This window comes from Nanorana parkeri, unplaced genomic scaffold (assembly GCF_000935625.1).
Source record: "Nanorana parkeri isolate BGI_ZX_2015 unplaced genomic scaffold, ASM93562v1 scaffold334, whole genome shotgun sequence".
Taxonomy (NCBI): domain Eukaryota; kingdom Metazoa; phylum Chordata; class Amphibia; order Anura; family Dicroglossidae; genus Nanorana; species Nanorana parkeri.
The window spans coordinates 933,248-958,348 of record NW_017306602.1 but is presented as its reverse complement, the minus strand read 5'-3'; the positions used below and the strand labels follow the sequence as shown (position 1 = coordinate 958,348).

At 39.4% G+C, this 25,101-nt stretch overlaps 1 protein-coding gene across 2 annotated transcripts in view; it reads left to right on the top strand.

The window, feature by feature from the left end:
• Positions 1–251: 251 nt before the first annotated feature.
• The window catches only part of MMP17 (matrix metallopeptidase 17), a 130,598-nt gene continuing 105,748 nt past the window's right edge, over positions 252–25,101 (top strand). For both annotated transcript variants that reach the window (XM_018558351.1, XM_018558350.1), the window contains exon 1: positions 252–581. In XM_018558351.1, the coding sequence (XP_018413853.1) occupies positions 456–581 (126 nt within the window). In that variant the 5' untranslated portion in view covers positions 252–455. The remainder of the gene's footprint in view (positions 582–25,101) is intronic.

Sequence of the window (25,101 nt, the reverse complement as noted above, 5' to 3'; positions counted from 1 at the left end):
CAAGCCTCTCCCAGATGCCGGCCACTTGCAAGTTATAGGTTGCAGAGATTCACTTCCCACACTCCGCTCCTCCCTCATCATCCCCAACTCCGTACACTAGCAGCACCATCCTACAGATGTGGATAGACAGAGCTGGCTGTGTGTAGTGATCGGGCACATATAATACAGGAGTTCGCCCCCCACCCCTCCCCGCCCGCCACAGGCTTTGTGCCTCCACGTGTGTGGCGCTGTCCTAGGTGCTGACCGTCCTAGGTGCTGAACTCTACCGCTCTGACCTGTTGTGCTGCAGCTCCCAAACTTCCCTGAACGCGGTCAGCGCTTGTGGTGGATATATGATGGCATACCGATGTACTGTGCGCAGAGCCGGAGTGATCTGTGTGAGCTGCTGATGGTGAACAGGAGATGTGAGCAGGGCGCGCATATGAATGTCTCCTTCATTCACTCAGGGCTGAGGAATGTTGTGGATTGCCACCAAAGAGAGTTGTTGGCCCCGGGAGATGTTTCTGATCGGTCTTTTGATTGCTTTGCGGGAAACTATGGCAGCACCAACCCCAACAGCTGAGGATATAAATCGTGGAGTTGTAAGTGACCAGCATTTGCTATATAATGTTACTGCACAAGGTGTACAGATTTACAGTGGTGGCATGTTGGGGGGGGGGGAGACCCTTAATACATTTTGTTCCCAGGCAGACCAATGCCATAGGCATCTACTGCATGCAGTCCAATGCAAGGCACAGGCCAGTTGTTATCAATGCATTTCATGAAGCTAGCATACACTTGTATGTGAATTGGAATAAAACGTGCAAAGCTCACATTACAAAACAGGAATGAGCTATTAGATTTTGGGTAAATCAGTGGGCAGAGAGAAGAGTGGCACTTGGTCATGCTGTGCCTATTCTGCATTGGGTAGATGCAGGCAGGAAATGGAGGCAGAGGGACCCTGGTTAAGCCAAACCAAGTGACTACAACAGGCTAAGGGTTACAAGTGAAGGGAGTCCAGGCACCATAGCGGAATGTGTTAAACACATGGCTACTAATGTGACCAGCAGAATGGAAATATGCTTTTTGTACAGACTGCAATATCTAGTCTCATTTGGAGAATTCTTGGCAAATAGCACTTATCTAATAAAGGGATGTGCAGTGTCCTCTGGCAACCAACCAGATTTTAGCTTTAGATTTAAACAGTTAAAACCACCAAAAATATAGATTAGAAAGTGTTACTGCGTTTTCACTATATAAATAAGGGTCTTTTTTTATTCTGATTTCAGATTCTTACTGCTCCACATAACACAATGGGGCAGATAAACATCATACATACTATATATCTAAATATACTCTGGATGTGTTAAATGTCTTACATAATAAAATCTGCATCATCCTTCATCCATGGTATGGTTTAAAAAGCAGAACTGCATACTTTTGTGAGCACACAAGGGGTTAACTGCAGGTGATCAGTGATCGATTACCTGCACACATTGCATGTCTAAATGGCATGGTATGTGGTGGCAAAAGTTTGATTAACCCTTTTAAAGTCAAATAGGGGCACATTTCCTGCTTCTTATTCTGTGAAGCATTCAGTCATGGTATCTTGAATTTCCATATTCCAACCAGTCTGTATGACTAAACAAGGCATTTTTTCAAGCAGCTGAAAAAGACACATTTACTGTTCTGGATTGACTGGCAGCACATCTATCATAGCCAGAGATCCGCTGGTGTGAAGGGTTAATCTGCCATCTACCGTGGGGTTGGGAATGGGTCAGGTTGCCGTCTTTCAGTAAGGAAATCTCTGGGAATTAATGATCCCTTTCACTTCTCATCCAGTCGCTGAATCGTGAGATTGCTGTACAACTCCTGAAATGCTTTGTAAATTGCTTTAAAAAACTGCGCTCTGCCTCTTTGTTTCCAAATCAATCTGCAAGGAATTATTTCTAAGTAATTAATCTCTACCCTCATTACAAAGGCAGTCCCACTGACTAACAATCAGACTTTAACAGGTCATAAAAAGGATGAGACAGTCTTCAAATAAGTCTTTGAAAGGGCTAGAGATAAAAGGTACCCTACATCACACAGTGGTTGAATGCTGAAAATAATCTGATGTTTATCTTTCTGGTGACATGTATACATGTAACGTGCCTATTATATATATACATATATATATATATATTATATATGTCCTACAGACACACCGCCAATCTTATTTTAGAGAAACAGTAAGCTGTTGACTGAAAAATTCCGAATGATCTTTTTGTCTGCTCTAGTTAGTGCTTCCCCACAGACATCCTGGCTGTTCTCCAAGTCTGTAGATTTTAGTAGGCTTGGATGAAAACCATTCATTTATCTTCTATTAGAATGTGTGGGCAACAAGAAGGTCTATGGCAGTAGAAAAACTTAAAGATTCTGCATGATTTTTCTAGTCGGCGGCTGAGACTTGTAGTTTCCGCAACCACCAAAGATTCATGTTATCATACCTCACAGCTTTCTGAGATGGGACATAGGGACATGCCAAAAATGATTGGTAAAACCCCAAATTGTTGTTTTTCACCATTACTTTTCCTTTATACTGGCTTTTAAAATTGCAAATGGGATAAGGATGAAGGTTTTCATGCATAACAACCCTTTTGGCAGTTGAACATTTTCAAAGAGAGCCATACATCAGACCAAAGAAAGGAAGAAAAAGGGACAGGAGGATTTGGTTCCAAAAGAGGGACAGTCCCTCCAAATGAGGGACAACATGGGGGTATGCTGTTATTGCTAAGATTATGTTACATTGCATGTATTTCACTTGGATGAGTTTACCTAAAAACTCCTATACCACCCTCAGGGCTCTGCCAATTACTGTCATCTGACACATAGAAATGTATATGCCGTAGAGTAAAAAAAACTAAGCAAATATGTAAGGCAGAAAAATACAATTCATTTTGTATTATTTCCTTTTAATCATTTTTTTAATTCCTTTATTCACTAGTTGTTATCAAGTTTTGAAATAATAAATTAGAAAAGTGAGTTTAATAGAAGGTGATGGACTATTGGAGTACCAGTATACACAGTACCGTAAAGTACCTATTGTTGACAGCTTTTGCTTTCAGAAATTCAGTAGCTCTATCTCTTTCTTAGGCCAAGACATCTGCTAATAAGATAACATATATGCCCCTGATTAGCGGTTTTTTATTTCAATGACTTATAGTGTTCACTAGAGGATATTGTTTTTTATATGTGCATGGTAACAGTACTAAAATAAAAGATGTATTTAGCATTTATGCGCACAGGAGTTATAGTTTAGGATTAGATCCCTCATAGTGAGGTCGCCCCTGACTCTAATTGATTATTCGTCTATGCAGTCTGGTCAGAAGTGTGTAATGTAGGTCACAACAAATGTCATCCTCACTGTGGACATTTTCAGAGACCTGGTATTCATTAATCTTTCATCACCTAAGGGACATGTAGTATACAATGCTTGCATGGAGCTTTAGTCAACAAGCGACTCTCCAGCTGTTGCTTTGTAGAGCTACAGGTCTAGACATATATACTAGGACTTATAACTACTAAAACGGCAATCTGCTAAAAACCAAACAGTGGTGTAGCGCCAGAGTTAGGTCCCAGCTGCAACCCCTGCAACACTGGTAGTTCTTGTGAAAATGCCAAGTATCGGCACTGATATCTAAATCCTATATAATAATAGTAATATCTGAACTGGTATCTGAACATCCCTACTCATGACCATCTTAAAAAATGCTCAGGAGAAAATTCTGGGGATAAAGACTCTATGGTTTAAATACACTTATTCTTGGGGGTGGATTGATTCCCTCTTAACCTATAAGTATCCCTTCTGACTCCTTGATACAGTATTTGTCTACTCTTTATAAACGTTTGGTCTTATTACCCCTATTTATTTACTCAATTACGCCTGGGAAAATACATAAAGCTTAATGTCCCAACATTTATTTTTCACTTTTGTAATTACTTATGTGTGCTTGGATGCTGGACCTCCTGCTTGTCCATATAGTTCCATTAGTTAGTCTTTGCCTCACTAATGGAGGGAAGTACTGACCTGCCAAGTAGAAAACAATCTTACCTTATGATAATATCAACAGCAAAATATCTGTTTACTGACTTCTACATTTCTTCCTTATTTCCCCTAATTATTTGCTTTATTACACCTAGGGACCACAAACAAAGCTTGATGTACCAACATCTGTTTTTTACATTTGAAACCACTCAAGAGTACTTGGGTGCTGTACCTCTAGCATGCTCATATAGCTCTATTAAATTATCTTTGATTCACAATCTTAACTGCTCTGCTGAAAAAAGAATGTTTACATAACTTAGTAGCTCAAGCACAAATTACACACATACAGCAAGGTAAGTCAGAATAGCGATTTATTCTCCTCCCTACTATCTCTCAGTTCTGTAGATGCTGTACATAAAACAAGTTTAAACAAAAAACGATCCTGATGTGCACTCGCTTTATAAAATCCACAGTGCTGAGTGCACATGTGCAGGATGGCAGATGTGCAATGAACCACTCTGCATCCCTTTGCCAATAATAGTTCGAGTGGCATCTTCATTATTAAACAGGCAGGAGGTTTAACCCACTATCTTTAACCAAGAGACAAATAGGCAATTAAAACGCATGGGGAAACCCTGAGATCTGGCTACCACTCGCCTTAAGCTGGAGACACGCAGATCCAACATGAAGGTTGTTGCCTTGAGCAAACAACAGCAAGAGTACAACATGGCTATGCCATTGAGAGCCTAGAACACATTGAGGAAGGGCAGTAAATGGGAATGTAGATCTCAATCCCTCTCCTCTTATGGACAGTAAAATATCCTTACCTCAGGATTAACTAATATGCCTGATGTAATTTCATTCACAGGCCTCAGTTGATTTAGCAGGTTCAGCCTCACCCTTTCTTTTTATTGACAAATAAATGCTAGAAGTACTTCTCAGCCAGCAAAATAATCAACATAATGGGGTTGATTTACTAACCTTTTAAACACACCACGAACGTGTATACACCTCTGTAGTGTGTTCCCTCCCAGCATGATCTATGGGAGGAATCGAAACACCTTTGTAGTGTGTACACACCCAGCAGGTGTGTTGTGGGAAGCCCTGCAATTAATTGCAAGGTAATGTGGTGTAAATTAGCTCTATGTTATGTTGCTTGCGTTGATGAATGCAGGAATGTAAATGCATGAGCTAACCATTTTTGTCTAAACTGTGAAGCAGCATTATATATGCATCATGTGCATGATTTTTCCATATATGGCATTAGTGGAAATATGCTTTTAGAGACTTTTTGGTTGATAAATACGTTTTGCTGTGTGAAAATCACACACACCTGGTGTGTGTGTGTGTTTAGGTTAGTAAATCACCCCCAATGACTCAGTCAGCTCCCCTGGTTCCTCCTGCCTCCACCCACACAGCATAAATCTTCAGGGACTCCATCCTCATAGGAAGTTTTTCTGATTTTCTTGACAAAGCCACAACACAAATTACTAAAGACAAGGTCTTCAGAACTTAGGCCATAGATTGGAAACTACTGAGTAAATGTTGAATGATACAGTTCACAGAGTCTCTCAGAATACCTCTCAAGTCAACCTCTTGCATACTCAATTAAAGGAAGTTAATGCACAAAGTAAACATCTAGAAAACCGATCTGAGTGATACATTTTTGTATCATACAATTGATCAAGTCCATTAGAGACTTATAGATGGTCACTACAAAATTTATGAACGAGCTGTTGCTTTATAGCAATGTCTTACATCTTCACAGGATCTCAAGAGTCTTGGTTGCTTCTAGGTCTGATGGCATTTGTCAGGATGTGATTGTAAAAACAAACTTCTTCAGAACTAAGGAAGCGATCATGATAACAGTGAGGGATAGCTCTGGTTTGGAATTTCAAGGACATAAAATACTATTTTTCTCTAATAGCACTTCAACCACAGTACATCAATTAAAATCCCTAATGCCAGTCCTTCAACCTCTCATTTCTCATAAAATCAGATAGAGGTGGGCTTATCTGTTTATACTATTTCAGTAAAAAGGTAAGACCCCCTTATTTATTACCATATGTTGGCAATAAAAGCTGCTTATTAAGCTTGTACTTATTTTCAAGAGTCTCAACTCTGAAGGAAATCCATGTATTTTGACCAAGGTGACTAGGAGCCCATAACAGCTAACTTGAAAGGACTCCATCTTTACTTCCTCTTTACCAGCACTTTCATTGTGTACTCTTTTTTCGTGTTAGCATGTTTAAACATTTACTAACTGTTATTGCAGAGAGTGATTTTTTTGATGCTTTAACTTGTTCAGATGCCCTCTTCATCATTATTGACATGCTTTATTTTCTCTTCTCTCAAGTCTATAAATATTTTATTGTGAAGACACATAATACAGATATGATGAAATAAAATAATAATTAGAACAAAAGGAGTACCCAATCCTATATTTTATTGTAATATTGCTCAGGGGACTTTTTTCCAGCTCCATATTTCCATTTGAATACTCAAGAGTACAAAGACACCCTGTATTTGGAAGTTTACTCCTACTTCTTATCAGCCCCCAAGACTTTGCAGCTCTCAAAGTAGAATTAACTGTGGAAAACCTAAACTTTTAAATAGCTTCACTATTAGATAGAATACCCTAATAGTGAATCTGGGACATTCAATTAGTTTATGCTTTTTTTGTACTGGATGACAGTTAAACATATGGTATCTCATTTAAACTCCAGGACTTTTACCTTGTTTCTTGAGCAGAAGGGGGTGTCTGAGAAAACCCTCTTGTTTTCCACTTTCTGTCTTTTTTTTGCTCAGCTTTAGGCTTGAGACATGGCTGTTTAACATTTAACAATCATGATAGCCCCGGGGGAAAGGTGGGTATCCACACATAAATTACCCTTGGTGATTTTCCTGAAGTCCCTGGAGTCCTGCTTCTGGGACAACCTTGTGGAGCCCATTATGGAAAGTGGTGGATACTTCAGCTGGCGTTTATTATGGATTACCATAATTACCCCTTCTCCCATTTTTACCATTCACTAATTTATCTATGCGTCTCTTTAAGTTCTGTTCAGTTCTTTATTCTCACCTTCCCAGGACTTTCTCCCAGGTCTCACTCACAATGCTTTAATGTTCTATGGGCCTCTTGTTTTTAAGGTAAGTCTTCTTTACCAGAATCATCTCATTCAGAGTCCAAAATGCCTAACATATTCGAAGGACTACCGCACATTACGAATATTATCACACAGTGTCCAAGGCTTGAATTCCCCCACCAAACTTGTTAAAGTCTTTAATTATGTCCATTCGCTAGGGGCTTACCCTTCTAATTTACATAAACACTTCCCTACTTACTACTATGCTAATTCTAAAGAAACATGAAGTAACTCTCTGCCTTTCTAGAAGGTTCTCCTTGGTGAAGAGGAAAGTAATATTGGAGGTAGATATTCATTGGAATTATAAAGAGACTTATAAACCTTTATCAGGTACTATGCCCCCAACACAGGACATCTGCACTTGTGAGATTTACCTCCTGAAGTTGAGGGCACATTGATAATAGTAGGAGACTCCAACTTTACACTGGAGTAAATCCTTGCTAAATCCAAGCATTTAACCTATAAATAGCTTCCCAAAATAAGCCATAAATTGTCTGACCTTCTACATCAGATTAACTTGTTAGAAGTATGATGGAAACCTAATCCATCTGCCAGGAACTATACATATTATTCTGTGACCCACTGCCAGTACTCCAAAATAGACAAAATAGACAAACAAATAGATACATATGTATCTCTTCCACAACAATCCCTTCATTATTGTCACCTCAAATTCTCTCCACAACCTGGTCCGACCATGAGCCAATATGACTGCACTTGAAAGACATGGGTGGGAAACTGACACACTTCCATTGGCGTATAAATTAATTCTTGTTTGAAATGCCGCAATATGTTTTGATATTTCCCATTAAGTCAAGACATATTTTAAAATCAACAGAGCAGAAGAGACCTCCCCTACCATCAATTGGGCAGTGCACAAAGCTACCAAAAGAGGCTTTCTAATTCACGTTTTACCTTTTAAAAAGGCACACAACCAACTTATTCAGCAGAAAACTGAAGACCATCACAAAATTCAACTAGAACAAAAACATAACTCCCTCTTAGATCTAAAGTAGTTCAACTGCACATTAAACTTAATTTATGCTTGACCACTAAGGCAAAGAAGTCTCCCATTGCCCAAAATTAAGTTAATTAACGGCAAACTATCTCAAATTCCACATATTAACTTACAAGTATTCTATGATTTCTATTGAAATATCTATTAGAAACCACATCCCATATCTGAAGTTAATTTAAATTAATTCAACAAAATGGACCTTCCCATATTAGACCAAACACATGCTGAACTCTTGGAAAAGAAACTTACTGCTTATGAAATAACAAATATAATTAAGTCCCTTAAATTGGCCAAGTCTCTCAGCCAAAGGATACTATAGTACATTTTCTGGTCTGTTGTTTTCACATCTCCTAACCATTTTACCCACCTGAGAAGGCAATTCTCCTATCCCATACAATAATGGAGTTTATACAGATACACACAGCCTAAACCAGGTATACTTGCCAATTACACTACATGTCTATCTTGCTCACTTGCAATCTTAAGATATTAACAGAGACCTTAACGGTCAGGTTAAACACATTTTTGTTCTGATGAATGGGGCGTGCCCCGGAAACGCGTTAACGTCACTACACATTGGCATCGCCTAGTGGACATCTTACTGCCTGTCAGCTCTTATCCCATGGCTGTGTGATTTTCATGTATTGTGAGTACCATTCGGTTTTTCACTTATATCTACTGAAATAAAATTGATCTGCACCAGGAAAGGCGCCCCTTTTGTGCTTACTTCCTACATTTTTGAGCACTATATTTTACTTTGACCAAACAGGCTTTATCCATAACCAACATGATCCTGATCCATCCCACAGAACCATTGTTCTGCTATCGGCAGTGCATTGCAATTGGAATTCCAATATGTGCAGGGAGGCTATGCGCTTATCTATAAAGCTTTTGACAGCCTGTTGAGGGATTATCTGTTTTACACCTTGGATAACCTGGGATTTGGCTCTCATTACACACATATATTTAATGCATCATATGATTACCCCAACAGCCCAAATGTCCCATAAAGTTCACAAATCTTCACCTGTGGCATCACAGAGAGGCACCAGACAATAGGTTATCTGCCTCATTCTTGTTATTTGTAATAGCATTTGGCCTAAAGGTGAATAAAACCAAATACCTGGCTCTCAATATTAATTTACCTGCAGATAATGTTAAATGCCTTCAAGCCAATTTTAACTTTTAATTGGCTATTAAATCTATTCCTCATTTAAGAATTCAACTTACACCTCCCATAAAAATGTTATACTACCAAACTTTCTCTCTGCTGACCTCTCTGAAACTCTTCATGGTTTGGGCAGATTCTGCTTAGTAAAAATTAATGTTTCACATAAGTTATTATATTTATTCTGAACTTTCCCTATTCCAATCCCCAGATCAGACCTAAATAAAGTAAAAAACAAAGATACTTCACTTTATATGGCACAAAAAGAGACATCAGAGAAATAAAAAAAAAAAACACTTTACACCCTAAAACTGTTGTGGGACCTAGGAGTACCCAACCTGTTTACTTACCATCAACCAGCACAAAAAACACAATTGGCCCAAAACATTACACCAGGATCCTTCCTTTTAAAGGTCCAGATGTGAGCACTCTCCTTGCCAACACCAATATCAACATTAATGTGTGTTCTGTTCACCTGTATTGTGTCCTACCTTATTCTACTCTCTTTCAGTATGGGACAGAAAAGAAATGGCAGCCATGCTCTGAAATTTGCTCACTATAAGAATAAATTCAAACTTACTACACTTCCCCTAATTATGACTACACTCAAACTCATTTGGAAAACAGAGACTTCTTCTAGAGGCTGTTAAACATCTATCTACAACTTACTTACTTACTTACTTAATACAACTACTCAACACACACTAAACATGAATATGTCATAAATATGACACAATGGGAACAGGACCCACACAAATCCTGGGATATCGAAGATTGGCAGAAGATTTTGGATAACTTATCCAGAGTTTCAATTAACACTTCAATGTTTTGTAGTTTAAACTAAAGATGAGGTGGTAATTAGCCCCTGCTGGAATAATCAAGCTTTTTCCAAAAGCTTCACCATTATTTAAGGCTATGGTCAACTGGGAGCCATGTATCACATTCAATTGCAATGCGACAAAGTGTATAAATTCTGAATAAGGATCTACAACCTGATCTGCTCAGTCATTAGTATTTACTAAAGCAAATAAGCATGTTTACTTTTAAAAGTGAATTTTCACTTTGCAAGAAACATTTCAATCCCGATCACCAAAAAGGAAAATAAAAAAAGACTGGATTTTTACTTTCACATGATTGGACAATTGATGTCAGCGCAGGTTCCCCACATCCACTAAGCTAGGTGAAATTTCCCTTGGAAAGTGAAGTTTTAACTTGCAAAGCAAACATGCTTTTCTCATTTAAGAAATCAGGGTCAGTAATTAATGTTAACTTACCCAAATCATCAGAGAGCACCCTGTTACATAAATTTGAACTGGAGATCATTAAAAACACTAAGCACTTGATTTCTTGCATATTATGCATATTATTAGCTGCTAGCATAACAATATAAAACATTGGCAAATATCATCAATCCCTAATTTAAACACAAATTACAATCAATAATACTACTGACTGGTTAATGTTTCATACACCTGTGAGTATTTTTCTTACCAAATGTCATCTTGCTGTATTACATGACTTGACTTTAATAAAGAAATATTGAGATCAAATTACAATCAAACCAAGTTTAGGAAGACGTGGGGCCCATTGGTCCACTCTAATTTATTATAGAGTTTAGGCTTTTTTATTCATCTATTATGGAAGACCCATATTTTGGAAACGTGCGGCTTTTAATCCTATTATCTTTCTCTGATCCTTATATGGAATGAAATGCCTATAAGCAGTATACACTTTCCATATGTAGCTAGGTAATGTTCTACTTTTGCCTATACGTATTGATTTGCAAATGTTTACATTACATGACTGTTTGATCTTAGAAAATAATTTCCACAAGGATAAGACCAAAACATTGTGATGGAAATTGTAATGTTTATTGATACATTCTGGTTTACGTTTGCATGACCAGTCTAATCGGATGAATCTCTCTTGAAGGAGAAGCATTCGGAGAGTAATTGACATCCTTCCCTAAACCTAGAGTTGGTGTGGGACACTGCAGCTGTCACGCTCCAGCTCTGTAGATCGAGAACTAAGCAATCCTGCAACCGGATCAGCTCGGCTCACGGTCTCCTCCCTGCAGAGAGCAGTAACTGTCTTTCATGCTCCCTGCAGGGATTCCCACCCTCCCCTCTCTGTTCTTCCAGCACTTACTGGAGGAACACAGAGGGAAGAAGTGGGCACAGCTGGCTCTGGTTCTAGAGAGGCAGAACCATCTGTCAATCAGGCAGCTGACAATATTGTTGGGATCCTTCCCGGCTGCAGCACGGCTCTGCACTGTCAGCATATAGTGGGCAGTGGCTGACTTTGTGTCACAGGAGTACATTAGTAAATATACTCCTGTGACCCTAAAGATAGGTAAAGCCAGAAACGTTTTGAATTACTTCTCTTTTATTTAAAAATACTAATAAAAAGGTTGAACCATAGAAAACCCATATTGCTCTGTGACATCTGTGTCACAGGTGCCCACTTTTTCAAAACTTAGAGGCATAAAATTGAGCCCAAACCTTTATAATATTCCTGTAAATTGATCTTCAACATTTGAACAATGAAAGAGGCAAGTGACATACCACTGTGCAATACCACTCTGTCAGATAATGATTTTATCTTTTAAGGTTTTTTAAATTTAAAAAAATGAGAGGGTCACTGCTGGGCCAAATTAGGACGTTAGTAAATAGGACATTGAAAAATGAATCTGGCACATTTTGTGACCACATGTTCCTGGAGGCACCTGCCTCCCTCTGCCTTCTGCCAGCTGAAAAGAAGGGCAGCATGACAAACATATTCTGCCTGTATTGTACAGCATTATTTCCTATGGAGCCTCAGAATCAAGCTGATTCCATCAATGCCATGCAGAGATTCCATGATTTGTTGTTGAGTAACAGATGGAAGTTCATTTGACAATCATCTGTAGCAAGGCTAAAGCAGAGGGGTTATATTTGATCATATGGGAACCAGAAAAGAGCAGCACGCCTAGTTCCTGAACTACAGACGTAGCTTTCCCAATAAATAGTGATCCCTGGTACATAAACTGTTAACTCTTAAAATGCAATACAGAGGAGCTCTACCAAGTGTAATTTCCATGAGATGCAAATAGAAGCAAGCCATGCACAAAGCAGGGGAGGTCTTCTAAACTATTATGATCAGCAGGTAGATGTAAAACTAATCTTGTTGATGGGAAATCTCAGTGTGCAGTGCTGTTGTGTGCCACTCGGCAGTGGTTGTGTTCTAAGGCTTCTGTCTGAAAGAATTGTCGGGAGTTTCCTTTAGATGTGTTTTCTTTTCAAAGCGAATTCCACCGCTTCAGAAATTGGTTGTTTTATATATTATGAGCTGGCAACATTCGCTGCTTCTCTCATTCTCGTAAAGTCTCAAATGATTTTTTTCTATTAAGATGGCTGCCTGCACATGGCAGGGATGTTTTGATGTTATACATTTTCTTTAAAAAAAATTATGAATTTGGGAGGTATCTTCAAGCTTTGCACATCTTTTTTGCTAATCAGTATTCCATCACGCCCTGGATACAGCTGGTTAAAACCTCACAGCAGTCCTTTAGTTGTCTTCTACCTCCTTCAGATATCAATCACAGTTCATTAAGCTCCCTTGAAGCCCAAGGGAATGGCGATATATTGGTATGTATTGAACTTATGGGTTTTCCTGCTGCATAGGGGTTGAATCATTATTATATTGCAGCAAGAATAATGAAAAAGTACTCACCCACGCAGCCCATTCTTTAACATGTAATAAGACAATAATGAAAATACCAAGATTCAGCCATTTTCTAAAAAGCATGAAAAATTGCCCCTAAAATGAAACATCACTGATATTTATATCTGCTTTAATAGAACTTAACTCTTAAAAATACCTTTGTGGGCTTATTCAGTAACACAGCAGCTGATTTATGAAAATTTAAGTAAATAAAACTAGAGCAATGGTGGAGCTGCTTCCCATTTTCTTATCCTTCCAAAGTGCTAAAGCTAACTGGTTGGTATTGGCAACATCTTCTGTATTGATCAGAAGCGTACCACAGAAGACAGTAAAGTGGGTAGCCCATGGCAGTTATCCATAAACTATATTTCCACATTTTAGATTTCACAGACCAGTAGTTAAATTTACCATTGGCTGATATGATTTACTGCACAACACGCCATTTGTACACAAAGTCCTGAAATGTATGTATTTATATTGCTGCATGTAAGCTCAGAGGATGAAATTGATGTGGGCATTGGGAAGAGTTATTGTATGTAGAGAAATTAAATTATCATAAATGGATAGTAGTTTCCTGTGTTGGGTGGTAATTGGCAGCTCAGAAATGAGGCATTGTAGCAAATAGTCCTTCAACCCTGAAGGGATAAGCTGTATGTATTTATTGGGAAAGATCAGAAGCCTGATTCTGAAGCCTCAGCTCACAAAACAGGTATGATATTTTTGTACTGAGCCCATTACTTAGCAAACGGCTATTCACCATTGCAAACCCCAGGTTTACCTATACATTACGAGAGATGGTTATGTTAAATGACTCTGGATTATGTGACTGCTTTTAGTGACAGCTGAAAGGAAGCGAACATAATTGTGAAGATAGAACGGGTCTGTTGCCAAACGGTTCTGTGTGTTACTGTTACCATAAACACTGCATGTTGTTGCTCTCACAGTCTTACTTGGAGAACACAATACAACAGCATGCCTTCACTCCCTCATATTTGCTTCAGGGCTGCAAAGATGGGCTGGAAATCTGTCCTTCCCTAATAAAAAAATTATATGAAGCAGAACTTGATTCCAACAAGAATACAAATCCAGACACTATGTAAAGATTGCCTCTTTGCCATTCAATGGCTGTATTTACTGACGTACAATAGCAGAGCCAAGGCTGGGAACATTAAAGCCAATGATGTTGATGTTGTGGGGATAAGATAAGACTGGGCTTTTCAGCAATACATAAAAATAAGGTGATATTCAATGACAGGCTTAACACTTTAAGGATAACTAACATATACTTAATTTAGTCTGACAAATCTAGATAAGTAGCTTAATGGAAGGACATGCAGGTTTTTCTTTTCAGGGTACAGGATTCAGAGTGGATCTATAATTGCTAAAGATTTATAGATGTACTTTCAAGGCTATTTTGATTGTTATCACACTTGAGTCCCTGTATGTATTCGCTTTACTTCGGTGTTTGGCATACAGTATGTCACAAATGATGACTGTTTCAGAAATATGTGCTTGTACTCTTAAAGTTATATTAATGTCAAAAGGGTTTTTAAGCTATTTCAAATGCTAATGAAATCACTTACAATGAATGCTGCTCCTTGATGTTTGAAATTTTTAGTTTTCTGCAGAATCAGCTGGTCCTTTGAGCACTGGCCCTGATATCCTGTTGTCCTTGAGCACTGGCCCTGATATCCTTTCCTTATGGAGCCACCCTTGCCTGTGCTGGTAAGCTGTGTGTGTCTCTCCATAAACACAATGGCACAGCAAAGCAGGTCACTCCCCTCTCCCCCACTTCTTCTTCCTCCCTCCTCTCCTGTCCAAGCTCGTACTGGACAGGACGTTCATGGAAGTTGAGCTGAGAGAGTTGGAGGCAGCTTTTTGGAAACATGTAAGTGCTCAGGCAAAATGTTAAAGAAATACTTTGCTGCACAATCTATATCTGTATGATCTGAATTCAATATTTAAAAAAAAATATTTACAGTTTAATACTACTTTAAATCACCAAAACCAGTGCTAGGGCAAGGTGCTTTACATCCAAGGCAAAAGGCTGTGACCTATTTTAGCAGCATAGGCAGTACATCTGTACATACAAACTCCCTTGGGGCGATTAGTAGCTCAAGGTAGTAATAGCCACCCGCTGGAAAAATCTCTATATCCGTAATTGGGAAAAACAATGGTGGCCTCCCACTGCCGACCTCTCCTAAGAATGCTAGTTGTCTGGCTGTCATATGGCCTTTTAGCCTAGAAGCTGATCTCCAGGGAAAATAAAAATACCTCTACAGTGGGGCTTCCCCCACACTGCCACGCTTAAATGCTTGTTTAATACTTTCAGCCACTGATCTGGAACAAATATACAGGTAAAACCTTCTGTCTTTCTTAATCTGCACAATCCTGGGTCAGTGATTTAGAAAGTACTGAAGCCATTGGGTTACTAGCATCATCAGCAGGAGGTCTTAAGCTCCATCATTTCTCTCAAGACATGCTTACTTTAGGAATAGCAAGTCAGGAGAATCTTAAGGTATTTGTAGAAGAGTAGAAACTGAAGATATTGCCAAACAGCAACCATTTAAAAAAAACTAAAGAATTCTGACTTGTCACTGTAGATTGCAACTCACATTTAGTGATCCTTTTCTTTAGTCAATTTTTATGGAATCAGGCCCCTTGAATATCATCCAAGTTTCCAGAATGTCAAGTTGAAATACAATTGATACTGACTGACTATGAGAGTATTGGTCATAGTAAGCACTAAGCACATATTGGCTCCATTTCTTAGCGGAAAACTGCCAAGCTGACATGCAAGCTATAGTGTGCAGCCTGTACAGAAAGATCAGTGAGACTAACTATATCGTAGGGACAATGGTTTTTGGAGTTTTGCATCTGCTGCCAGCTCTCCATGCAACAGGCTGGGGCTTTATGTATCAGAAGATTTCTTTCAAGTCAATGACACATCCCGAGCTTGGAGCAAAACTTCAGCTGAATATGATAAGCGAGCGAGCGACTTGAGTAAGTTATATTTTATACCTCCTTCACCTAATCTCTCTCCACACAAATCCTTTTTTGAAATATAACTTTTCTTACTTGTGAGAGTCTTATTTGACTGTGACGGCATACAATAGCTTGTGCGTAGTGCTGTGCCACGTATATACTAGAATATTTTTATTGAGTTCCTTTGTTCCATGTGCTGAGTTTTTGCTAGTGTCATGTGTATTACAAATGGATTGAACAGAAGTGTGTAATACAGTAAGGAACAATATGCATGTACATCTAGCACCAGCATGTACAAATCCAGGCAGATCTAAAAGGCACAATTTCAGGCTGTTCTGTATTCAGAAGTGAATTTAATTTAGCATTAGCCTCTTGCAATCCCATGTACAGGAGGGTTCAGACTGGGAGATGCCAGAGCAGCACAAGGAGCTGATCAGTTTTGCTGTAGTGCTTATGTTCTAAAAGGTGCATGCTGATAGCAGAAGAGACCAGACTGACAGAGATATAAAGTCATCTGTGTGCTGCTTCTCCTTTCACTGTTCAGTCGTAGGCTTTAGGTGGGAAGAAGACCTGTGAGTGTTAGCAAGATGCAATATACAAAAATTGTGTAAATCTCAGAAGTGGGAGCACAGGAATACAAATCCATTGGCAAGAACAACAGCTCCTATATATGTATTTCTTCTGTGTTTTCAGCTGTTTGCCTGGAGTTCAGCTCTACATAAAAAAGTGAACATCAGAAATAGGTATGTGACAATATGAACTGCCAGAGAATACTCCTTTGCATGGAGTCAGCTTCCCGGCCAATCAGGAAGCCGGAGAGCGGGTAATGACTCGCCCCCTGGCTTCCTGATTGATCAGGAAGCTGGCTTCATGCTCCCTCATAACTTGTAATGGCTCGCCGCCGAGCCTCCTGATTGGTCTGGAAGCTGGCCAATCAGGAAGCCGGGCAGCGAGTAATTCCCCACCCTCTGGCTTTCTGATTGGCCAGAAAGCCGGCTCCATGCTTCCTCGTCCCCTGGTGACGAAGAAGCATAGAGACCGATTCCTGGCTAATTAGGAAGCCGGCCGGCAAGTCATTACACGCCGGCCGGCTTCCCGGGGTGAGGATCGGTACTTAATAGCAAAAAAACGGTATCAGTGCATCCCTACTTTACACTCAAAAATCATATTCTACCAATGCACCCCTGTATGTATGATGATTAATAATAACATAGACATGTCAGGTATAAAATGCTGTGATTTTGAAATACTTTCTCTTGCAGAGCATTCACTTCCTGCTTTGAAAGGGCAAAATGACTGGGAAGGTTACATCAGCAGAGCATTGCTGGGAAATCTCAGGGAAAAGCATCCCCTAAGATGATGTGCATGGTCAAATGTCCTAGTCACATGTCTAGTCACATGTGCTAGATTTTCAGGAAGTAAAAGGAGAGCTAGTAACCTGCTCTTAACATGGCCACTGTCAGAAGACTAGGAAAGAAAAGAGAAATAAGGTATGCAAAGAATAGAAAGTCTGCAATTATCTTGCAAGTATGTGTTTGTAGATTGTCATTACTAAACATTTCTAAAGGTGTGTTTGTTGTTATTTTAAAGATATGGGTAAAGGTCCGCTTTAAGTTAAGTCTTGCAATAAAGAATGGTCTATGTATAACTGAGTATATACGATGCATGGGGGGGGGTGGTTATACACCATTTTGTGCATCAAGCCATATCTCAGGCACATCTCTAAGGTTAAGGAAACCCTGACTATTCCTGATACCATTTGTGCACATAACATAGCTGAACCTGATCATAACAAAACTAAATGCAGGTGGTGACTTTTGTTTTGGCCAGGCAGTGTACACCAGCTTTGTGTTTAGCTCTTTCCCGGTGTTTAGCTTTACAATTCATATTTTGTTGCGGATTTCTCAATATAGGCATCTCATTTGCAGATGTCTTGCTGTAAAATAAATATTTATGTTCGTGTGCATCAAGCATGGGATGCTGGCATTTCGGTTGTCTCACAAAACATGAAAAGGTTAGGTTCGCCTCTGTAAAAATATCAGAAAGCACCAGTTCCATTCTAATAAAACAGGCAGCACATGGAAAGGGTAGTGAGAAGGGCTGGTTAGCGAAAGTATTCTTGTAATACTTATCCTAATTATGTTCTTTGTCCGTTTCAGCTGTGTAAATTTGGGCACAGCAGCAGAAACCTCTGCTAAGCTCTAATTGCTTCATGCTATGCAAGCTCAGGTCTGCTTGTTTATTTCCCATTCTGGCTAACCATGGATGCACCTGAATGACCTGTTCTTTGTGCTCACTACTTCTAGGAGACTTTCTGTGTTCTGACCTCTGTGCAGTGATGTCGCAACTCACCGGTCTGCTCTGGAGGGAATACAGACCATCAGTGCTTGTTACAGGGTGCAGGGCTTTTTTCTATCAGCCTAAAAAAGAAAGGAGAGAATTGAGCTTGAATCAGATACAGACAAATAGGTAACTTACAAAGGAGTACAAAAATAATGGCATTGAAGGGGCTTGAGGGCAGAGAAGAGGCATGAAAATAGGTAGAGAGGCAAGAAGGAAAATTAAGAGACAGAGATTGCACAAAGGAAGGAGGAAGATTAAAGTCCAACTCCAGCTAAATTATTTTTACATTTTGTTTTGAATAGAGTTCTTTCTATATTCTGTGCCTGCATTGAGCAGCCTGTCCCTGTCACTCCATTAAAGCACGTGGTGGCAACCATTTCTGTGTTGAAGTCTGCTGGTGCTTAGACTGTTGTCCCATGAGTTGGTAAACCTATGCGCAGGGTGAAGCTGAGAGTGCAATAGGTCACATAACCCTTGAACCTCTCCTCTTTGCTTTACTTAAAGAAATTAGAATGGTAGCTTTACTAGTAATGAGATTTCAGAGACATTAAAAGCACTTGAACATGATACTACAGCTGTGGCAAATAGAAAGCTGAATGTGACCTTTGCCTCGGGATGACCATTTGCTCTCTATCAGTTGATTAATGAAGACATCTAGCTGGATAAGAGTGGTGGGGCATGGTGGCTTATAGGCATGGAAGATGCATTGGCTTGTCATTTAACACACACAAAAGGACATCTCCCTGTGGTACGTACTTCATCCTTTAAATAACACTCAGAATCCCTGACCTGTGTTATCTGTGGCATGACACATTCATTTATTATGCAGTCATGCTTGCCTTGCTGAACCTCCATTGTCCATCTGGGAAAAGCTGCTCTTTCCAAACAGGTGCCAGATGTATTGGCCTACACTTTGCGTAATTAAATTCATCTGTCAGGCGTTAGTGATGTCTCCTACAGGAGTCACTTCCAATGCAGAAAAAGAGAGGCTGGAAATTTCATTGTGCCTCACAGCCAAGGGTGAATGTAGTCATGTTGGCACTAGAGAAGGGCAGGACCCAGAGTATGATGTGTTTTACCAGCCTGCTGCTCGCCAAAAATGTGATCTGTTCTGTGCAGAAGGGGCTTGTTCAATCACTGCTAATAGAGAACCAGAAGGCATTAGCATGTTGAGACAGCAGAGTGTTGGCATGTTCAGTGCCCCGTCCAGTCATTTATTCCGCACAATCCTAAACTGCAAGGAGATAAGCTCCTAAAGGATTGCCAGCATTACCAGTAAATACAGACCCTGAGGCCATACGTTCTCCTGCATGGTTCTATTGAAAAATGTAACATCTGAATAAGTATAATATACAGTGCACAGTCCAAATCTGATTTAGGGAAGTATTTATTTTGTGAAAGAAAAATCACAATAATACCAGCACAAATAGCAGATGGCAGAATCCAATGCCATGGCAGTGCTCTCACTGACCTCCTTTAGTCTCAGAAAAGATTTTTCCTACTACAGGGCTGGAGATTTAATAAATATTCATTGTAGATGTTTGTGATATGTATTTACAGAAAAGGCAACAGAACAGAAAGCATACAGTATGTGTATCTTGAAAAATTATTATAGCTGAAGTAGGTGTAGTTCCACTTTTACAGTCAAATTTGAGGAAACCTCACACTCTTTGTTATGTGTTCCCATTCACACAGCATACCTAAAATCATTAAAAAATATATATTTCCTACCTTTTAGATTTGCCCGTGTAGCCTTTTGCAAGCTTCTCTCTCAATTTCCAAGTGACTGCCTGTCCTCATATAAACAGTAGGGACACTCTGAGCTTCATATCATTAATATACAATTGGGGGAATTTATCATAGCAATTGCGAGTATATGAAATCGCATATGGTCGCATGGGATATATTTGCACCAGATTTATGCTGCTAGTGTAAAGTTGTTCATGAACCAGATTAAATAGACTCCAGGAAAGAAGAGTCGTAACTCCAGGCAAGAAGCTTAACTGTCGCTTCTGGAAGAAGTGGTCATGGGGACTTCACAGGTAGTGATTGTTTTGTTGGGGATGCTCCAGGTTCGGACAGCCGCAGGACAAGTGCAGATGTAACCAGTTGCGAACTTTTGCAAAACACGTGCAATCAAGAAAATAGTGCATGCTCAGGTCAAAACAGGCGCACATGTTAAAAGGAGCGGCTAAATAGATTTGCACATAAAAAAATGATCTAAGAGGCTAAAACACTCGCAATTGCTTTAAATAATGCTCCCCCTATGTTTCTAGATATTTAATTATTTGTTAGGGCAGACTGTTCACATCTAGTTTACAAGTCATAATGAAACAGACGGGGTACATTATGTTAACATTATTTTGCCCAGCCCCACTCTAGAGCGAAATTCAGTATAGAGAGTATTTTTTTTATTTTTTTTTAGAATAGAGGATGTATTGTGCAAGCAGCAATTGAAAGAATTCAGTTTTTGCTATGTGATGCGATGTGAAAGAGAAACATGTAATAAATATAACATTGGATGTTATTGCAATTTGGCTGCAAAAGTGGAAATACACTTTAAAGGAGAACTATGAGATGAGTGATTTCCACTCACCTCATAGTTCTAGCCGACCTGTGACAATGAGACTGTCACAGGTCGGCTCAGTAGAGCGGGAGGTGAGCGAACACATACCGGGTTTGCTCACCTCTCGATCCTGTCACGGCTCTCTGCCGTGACAGGGGGAGGGGCTGGATTCCCCTCTCCCTGCCCTGATCTGCCAGCGCTGACTGGCGGAACGGACGGGGGAGGGGGCGGGTACAGCTGGCTCTGCCTCTAGATAGGCAGAGCCAGCTGTCACTCACGCAGCTGGGTGGATCTCGATGTCGAGGTCGGGATCCGCTCCGGCTGCGGCGTCTCAGTATACCGCGAGCTGTAGCTGAGCTTAGGATGCTAGTTTGTGTCCTCCCGTTACCCTAAGGAGAACTATGGGGGAAAACACTGACCCCATAGTTCTCCTTTAAAGATAAAATCATCTAATTTTAGTTAAAGGAAAGTGCAATGCCAATAACTGTCATGAGGACATGTAATCATAGTCTGTTTTAGGGGCTTTTGTTCCAGTATTCTGCCTTTATAAATTAGAACCAAGCAGCCTGAGGAGAGACATGTAGACAGGAGTGCGGCTCTTCTCCTCATTCTCTAGCATCACCCTGATGTACTGATTAGAATGATACAGAATTGGTATAGTCTTAGTCATGTGAAAACATTAATCTGGTTTAAAACCGTTTAATGTCCTTAAAGGGAAAATCCACACAGAACTCCAACTTCATTTGTACAAATGTAATGTTAATAGCTATTTATTCGCTTCTGCTTTGTTTGTTGGGTGCAATTTTTGAAGAAAAAGTAATGTTCCATATTTTGACATTTGTAGTATGCTTGAACTATGTTTCATATCGAATTCTACTGCTCTGTGTATCAAACTGTTTCTTAAATATAATGCAGCTAAAAGCAGCAATGCCCCCCTTCCCACCCTAACAGAAAGCCTTTTACACCTGAGATCAAGTACATTTCAAGCCGCATAACTTAAGAGCAGCTCAGTGACCAGCTGAATTAAATATATAGTTTTGTTTTCCTTTATCATGGTCAATGCAAGACAATGAGAAATATTGTTTTTATCTATTTTTCTCTTGATTCAAAAATGTCTTACTTTGTTTTAAAATAAACAATTTCTATGTCTTTTAAAAATAATAAAATGATTTTTAACATTTTATATTTGCTACTTGCAGTCATCAAGTTGTGGTGTCGAAGCAAGAGGAGCAGCTTTCTCAAGCTCATACTTCAGTTGTCTTTTACGAAATAGCTCAGAATAGCTGAGAGATGACACATATTGCAGAATGACTAACCCCCCCCTCAACTTTCCTATGTCCTAACAGAAACAGGAAAGTCTGTCTTAGCTCATTATGCATACACTATCAATAGAAATGCAGGGCTGGGCTTTCCAATTAGAAAGCCCAGCATGGCTTGCAACAACAAAAATGCCTTAGCTGCACTCTGCATTGAAAGTTTAATATTAAAAATTCAACAAATAAGAAAAAAATACACCAATTTATATATGCATAAGGCTAAACAACAACCAAAACATTATACGTTTTTGATTGTTGAACATCTCAAATTAATTAAATAATATATTGGCCTGTTGTTGTGTTGCAATTGCATCAGTTTCTGACCAACTGCTGGCAAGTTTAAATAAACTTGCCAGCAGTCTTCTTGTAGGATGTTCAGGGTTCTTTCTAATGGCAAAACATTTGCACATTTATCTGTAAATATTTAAAAATAACTTACCGTATATATCAGTCATATTCTAAATTCATGCTTATTGTCCCTTTAGAGAACTTGCTTGAAATATGTGTTAAGCATCAACAACAAGATAAAGTAGCTAATTTAATGAAACACCAGTAAGCACTAAAGTGGTAATAAAAGACAGCTTTGCAAGTGCTGACAGCTTGCCACAAGGCGGGTCCACTTATTTGCCCCCATTGAGTTTGGAGTTATTTCACAATGCAGTAAACAAATTACCCTGTGCCTAGAAGCAATGTGTCTTCTCACCAAGCACATATGCCTGCTCACATTTGGCAAATTAGTCATATTAGTTATTTTAGTATTTAATAATGACTTATAGGGGTTGATTTACTAACCTCACAAACACGCCATGCAAAAACACGCCGACTGCTCACACAAATCGAAATGTGTACATTATTTATATGCTGTTGTGAATGGGTACCAAATGGTACATATTCACCTGCGAAAATCCTGCGATTATGGCAGTAGTAGAAATATGATTCTAGCACTTGCAATTTTTTATTATAGTGGCGTGCAGCCGATGGCGCATATTACACGACACGCGCGTAAGTAAATACATAAAAACGCGCCATGCCTGCGTGAAACCGCGCCATGATGTGCGTGTTTGCTTGGTAAATGCATCTTTGCGGGTTAAAACGCGCGCGCAGCCTGCGCGTGTGCGTGTTGGGCTTCGTAAATCAGCCCCATAGAGTCATCATTCATTACCACTTCTTGCAAACTTGCATCTTTTATGCATCTTTATTTTGTTTTCTAGTTTTAACCTCCTGTAGCAAAGTTTTAATATTTCTTCTGACACCCACTCAATCTGCTTGTATCCCCAGGTACTATGCTTATGTTCATGTTTGACTTTGCTCCTGTATAGCTGGCCTTATTTATTTTCACTATGTTTTGAATGTACTCTGATTGACACAGGCAGTCATAATGAATGACTAGTGTACTCTTTTGTGGTGTTCAATCACTTTGCTTTGTGTTCTACTGATAATTAAGTCAGAGATTCCTAAAAAACAGTGGCACTGTGAAAGGGGAATTGTAGCTGTGACTCTTTTGGACGAGTTCCTGGCATTAAACTGTATTTATGGCTGCTTACTATAGGACCATGAATCACCAGTAACCCAGAGACAAACACCCTTGTGCTGAAGACATTCTATTACAGAGACCTCCCACATCCTTTCAATTCTTCTGGTTGACCTAATGAGCTAATTTTTTCCCTAAACTCTTTTCTGAATATAGACAGCTATATCCAGAGGAATGCATAGTGGCGAAAGCACTTATATGAACTGATGTGTATGGAGGCTGTAAGTAGTGGGCCACAACTAGCCTTCATCACTTCTATTAAAACTTCTTTTATTAGAGGATGGTTGGAACTATTTATAAACCAAAGCAGGACCAGGAAATAAAATAACATATTCCTTTAATATAAACCATCTAAAATGCTATAGCAGGATTTAGCCCAAATACCTGGAAGCATAATGAATGCATGTAGAATCTGGCAAACACAAATGGTTATGTCTCAATCACATCCTTATACTTTCAGTTGTCTACTAGTGGTTTGTTTCACTGCAGGGCCCTCTCCCCTGCAGATAAAAAATGTATATATTGTGCAAGGATCTTCTGATTGTTGCAGTGACATTGTGGGTACTTCATCCATTCCCCCAATGGTGGTGGTCTTTTCTCCAGAGTGGTGCTCATGACATATCAGTATCTTTCAGCACACTAGTACTCTGAGCCCAGGTTGCATGATGACATTGCCCTAGTGGGCAGGTCCATGAGAGTCTAAGCTCAGAGGAAGTGGGTTGAATGATGCTAGTTATCATTCCCCTGAGAAGACTGAGAACATCTAGTTGTGGAAAGGAATTACAGGAGGGGGTGTTTCGGATTGAAGAGTACCGCAGCAAAAGCTGTGGGGGGGGGTTTCCCCTCATACTGGGCTATTAATTGTAATTTTCTTTTTACCCGTCATCAGTATTAAAGTGTTACTATCTGTTAATATTCACTATGTTCCCATTATATGACTTTGATAATTAGTAATGTACGGTACCAGAATGACTTTCACATTTTAAGTTGCTCAGGGAGCAACTGACAACTGTCTTTAATTTCAGGGAATATTCTCAGTGGAACTGAGTAGCTGCTGTTACACATACAGCACATTAGTAATATCGCTATAATATAAGGTAAGGTAACACGGAGATTGGAAAACTAATGAATTCATTATTTTTACTGATTAGCAAAAAAATTAACAATTTAAATCAACCCTTTACTTTGCCCATAAAGGGCATGAAGTGTTTGAATTTTTAAATGGATCTTAGTAGCAGTCCAAACTTTTATTGTTCTTTTGCCATCCATTGCATCGGCTGTTTTTCCTTCATACAGGTCAGACTGAATCTATTTAAAAGTGTG